Below are 4,005 nucleotides of genomic sequence, written 5' to 3' on the forward strand. Positions count from 1 at the left end.
CCGTTACGCCACACGACCCCATTAACTTAAACCACAAGGCCACCATGCACTTGTCCTGTAAAAGTCATGTCCTGATGAAGCGCTACCACATCTCAGCAATAGGCTTTCACTGGTAACGTTACATGGTGTTCATACGTGACACGAAACGAGACTCAATAGATGAAATGTACTAGCCTATGAAAAGTACCGTGAAGTTTCGTGACGGTTACCAATGACAAGACGTTGCTATGGACGTCAATCACAACGAACCGTATCCAAACCTTTCAACAACGCCACGCCGGTATCGTCTATAACCTCATCAGAAGTGAGTGACAGAGTCCTGATGTACTCCCGTTCTTGACCGTAGGAATGGATTCCACCCACGGGTCTCTTGGCCTTCTCGCTATAGTAATATCTCAGATCGGTGTTGTCCTTTGTTGAAGGAACCATCTCGTAGACACGGACCCAGTTACAGAGGTGCAGCATCATCACAACACCTGATATGAAGAAAAAACAAGACAAAGGGCGTTAAATATAAGATAACCCAACATCTGCTTGGAGAAAACCCAAGAAGCGCAGACCCACTAAAGCCAACGACAATAATGACCTGTCCCACAATTCCATGAAGACAGGGGTGTTTTCTGAAATATTACATGGCCTGTGAAGATTGCTATGTTGTAATAATAAACGTGCATCATCTCGTGCATACTAGCAGACAACATGCTAGCCGCGGCGATTGTTGGAGGGCTAATTCTCTTAGTAAGAGAAGCCCTCCAACAGTCGCCGCGGCTAACAACATGACAAACACATTCGAATAATTAATGCAGCAAAGGGATCGTGAGTTATATAGCTGCGAATGTACGGACATGGCCAACCACAATACCCCTGTCGGAGGTAATTTGCCTCCTTCACGGAGCTAAAAACAATCAACGTCATGAACTTTTAGGAATGACGTCTTTTTTTTCACAACCACAAACGTCTAGACGGTTTTCAGTGGTCTTTATCGGGATCTCTGCGTGGTGTGCTATACTACTGCTTATCGCAGTGTGGCGTTTCGGCCCGAAACGAACACCAGCAGAGTGACTATTGTGCCCTGATTTACTCTCCAAGCAGAGGAGTGGGTACGGCAGGTTTTTGACGCGTTTTTAGGCGTTTTTAGGCGTTTTTGTCGGGCTTTCTACTTTGTCATGTTTCTTTGACAAAGTAGAAAGCCCGACAAAAACGCCTAAAACACGTCCAAAGGCTGCCATACCCACTCCTCTGCTTGGAGAGTACCCTGATTCAAGCCGCCGAAAAATTGACGAGACTTTAAAAAAAAGTCACTTTAAGATGCCATTTCACCCCAATAAAGCTATAGCCATTTACCAACTTCGTTCGTTCGTTTGTTTGTTTGTTTGTTCAGACCCTTGTAGTGCCTTAGTGGCAGATAAGGCAGCAAGTTTCCGTGCTGTTTCAGTAGCAGGGTAATTTTTGCAGAAAAGGGGTTGCTAGCCCTTCATCTTTAACGTGCTCGAGGCACCTCCACGAACACAGGACCTCCATTTTAAGTCCCTTCCGAAAGACGGGTGCAGCCCCAACCGAGATGTCCCGATCCAGGATTGAACCAGTTGACAACTTATTGGAACCAGGAACTCAACTTTGAGGCTGCTATCAGTTCAGTTATATGGACATCCCTATTCACAGAACACCATGAATATCTTTTTAACATGTTTTTGGCGAAACTTCAGGAGCGAGCCTAATAGTGTATATCAGTGTGTGTTAGGTACGGCTGTGTGAAGAGCCCAGACAACTAATCTAGCTTGGAGATTATAAAAACAAGCACTGCTTACCCAACATGCCAGTAGTTGGAGACTTGCTCGTTTTATTACATCTTCCTGTGACGATACAAAACCGCCTCAGTTCGGCGGTAATGTCTTTCCCCAACCAAGGTCCCTGTATGAAAGACATTGTTCTGTTGGGGTGTAACTTTCTGTACTTTTTCAAGTTGTCAAAGACATGAAAATTGTCTTTACTGAGATCTAGTCCATGTGGTCCCAGTCGGATCGTGTCCAAGTTCCTGACGACAATGATTTCGTTGTTAAACATGGCGATATTGTCGTTCCAAAACTCCTTCTTGCATTTACGCGGGATTTGTGTGTTGATCAGTCGTATGTCCGTCCGGTTACCGACAAACTCTTCAAACTTGTCTGTGGGAGCACAGTTGAATCTTAGCACGGCGTCGTGGCGATCTGAAATACATCATTGTAACAGAATAGAAATCAATGACAATGAATGACACTAACAAATACGGAAAATGTTGCAAACATTTGTTATGATTTATTATGACTAATGATAGTGAGCTTATTATTGGTTTATTGGTCAGAAATTACCCCTGCAATGGCAGCCAGAGCTGAATTGCTGCAGGGTTTATATTTAGTAATACATATTTGCTCCACACTTAAGCTTGCACTTTGTAGAACTGTCGCAAGGGTCTGCCGTTCGGCGCCAGCAAGTGACCTCAATACGACCTTCCCCAACCGAAGTCAGGTGGAGTGGAGTGAGGAAAGTCGTGTAAAGTGCCTTTCCCAAGGAGCGAGCAAGGGCACAACATCGCGGCATAGCAGTGGTTTCGAACCCGGGACCTCTCGGTTCTGGGCGAAACACCCTACCAATTGCGCCACACGATGCCACAGCTTTCGTTTTCACTATTCAACCATGTCGATTATAGTACATGCCTTTAACTTAGTAGTGACTTAATTTCGCGCTAAGGAGGAAATGGCGTGTTCGTTGTGGTTTTAAGTTCACTATAGCACTATATATTATGTAGTTGCATACTGTACAGTACAATAATGGGAAAATTTTCTCGGCGGTTTCACGGTAAAGCGGTCACGGCGAATAACTCGAACATAAAAACACCGCGATAATATCAATAAATAATAGGTAAACATTTATTTCCAGATTAAGATCTAATCTATATGCAATAAAAGACACTAATGCTGATGGTAACGAACGCTATTTATGCTACTCTTTAATTGTGTTATCTGAAAGTCGCGGGACAAAAACGAAAATTGTCATAATAGGACGATATTTACCTATTTCCCGTCCGTATGTGTGAAGTCTGAGCCCATGACTGCTGCTAACCACCGCACAAGAGTTATAGTGGACCATCGACTCCAAACTCTCTTTCGGCAAAACCGCCTCGTCACTTTGGTTGATCATTTTCGTGGAGTTCTTAGTTATCGTTGAAAACGGAATCTTCGCCTTTATTTTACAATACATATCTTCCCTCAGAACATATGTCCATGACGCCATCACGGGTAGAACATTCTTACCGTTGCTCAATCGTACCATGGGGACGCCTATGCCTTTCAGTTGGAACTGCATGCCAGTAGTGTTTGCGTGGGGCGAGCCTATGGTTACAGTGATTGGATACTTGCTGAATAGAACGTTGCCCAGGACACAGAGACACAGCACAGCCGCGAAAAGGGTCGTCTTCTCCGCCATAGTGCGTGAGATCACTCGATGACAAGTCAGTCTCAATGTTGGATCTCTGAAAAAACAAATATGACAATAAGTGCTGTGACTAGATTTTGTTATCAAACCCAAAAAACATCGTCAAAAATCGATATTTCAAAATAATCTCGTAGGCACGCATCATCCTTTAAGTATTGCTATCATGTACATTCCTGCAAAGTTATATTCATTTGATAAACATCGAAGTACAAGCCAAGGAGAGCGTTTTTTCTAAAAAAAAGGGGCGTGGCCTTATAAATCTTGATGACGTAATCATGACATCATACTTATTTGCATAAATTATCACCTTGTTATAAGGTACTACCTGAAAAAAATTAAGGTTGAGGAAGGTTTATAAAGCTTAAAAAAGTTTTTTTTTTCAAAAACATCCCAAAATTCCTCAGCCACCCTTCAACAATACCTTAACCTATGACACAGCTAATGACAGTGAGTGAAACAGTAATCTTTGGAGAGCGAGTCCATCATAATAGTTCTAATTTGAGTTTAACTAGTTTTCGGACAACCGCAGCGTCC

The 4,005-nt window shown here is 43.1% G+C and overlaps 1 protein-coding gene across 1 annotated transcript; it reads right to left on the minus strand.

Moving 5' to 3' along the window:
- Window positions 1–234: 234 nt before the first annotated feature.
- On the minus strand, window positions 235–3,503 carry LOC136444266 (beta-galactoside alpha-2,6-sialyltransferase 1-like). The gene is made up of 3 exons (XM_066441781.1): window positions 3,051–3,503; window positions 1,809–2,207; window positions 235–476 (listed from the first exon to the last, which is right to left on the minus strand). Exons 1-3 carry the CDS (start codon window positions 3,460–3,462, stop codon window positions 235–237), a joined length of 1,053 nt encoding a protein of 350 aa, XP_066297878.1. The 5' UTR covers window positions 3,463–3,503.
- Window positions 3,504–4,005: the final 502 nt, after the last annotated feature.

The sequence above is a fragment of the Branchiostoma lanceolatum genome, chromosome 11 (genome assembly GCF_035083965.1).
Source record: "Branchiostoma lanceolatum isolate klBraLanc5 chromosome 11, klBraLanc5.hap2, whole genome shotgun sequence".
Classification (NCBI taxonomy): Eukaryota; Metazoa; Chordata; class Leptocardii; order Amphioxiformes; family Branchiostomatidae; genus Branchiostoma; species Branchiostoma lanceolatum.

Coding starts and splice junctions, on each gene's coding strand:
- LOC136444266 (XM_066441781.1), bottom strand. CDS start 3,462: ATGGCGGAGAAGACGACCCTTTTCGCGGCTGTGCTGTGTCTCTGTGTC. Junction 2,208..3,050: donor CACATACGGACGGGAAATAG/GTAAATATCGTC, acceptor GATGTATTTCAG/ATCGCCACGACGCCGTGCTA. Junction 477..1,808: donor TCCAACTACTGGCATGTTGG/GTAAGCAGTGCT, acceptor TCTTCATATCAG/GTGTTGTGATGATGCTGCAC.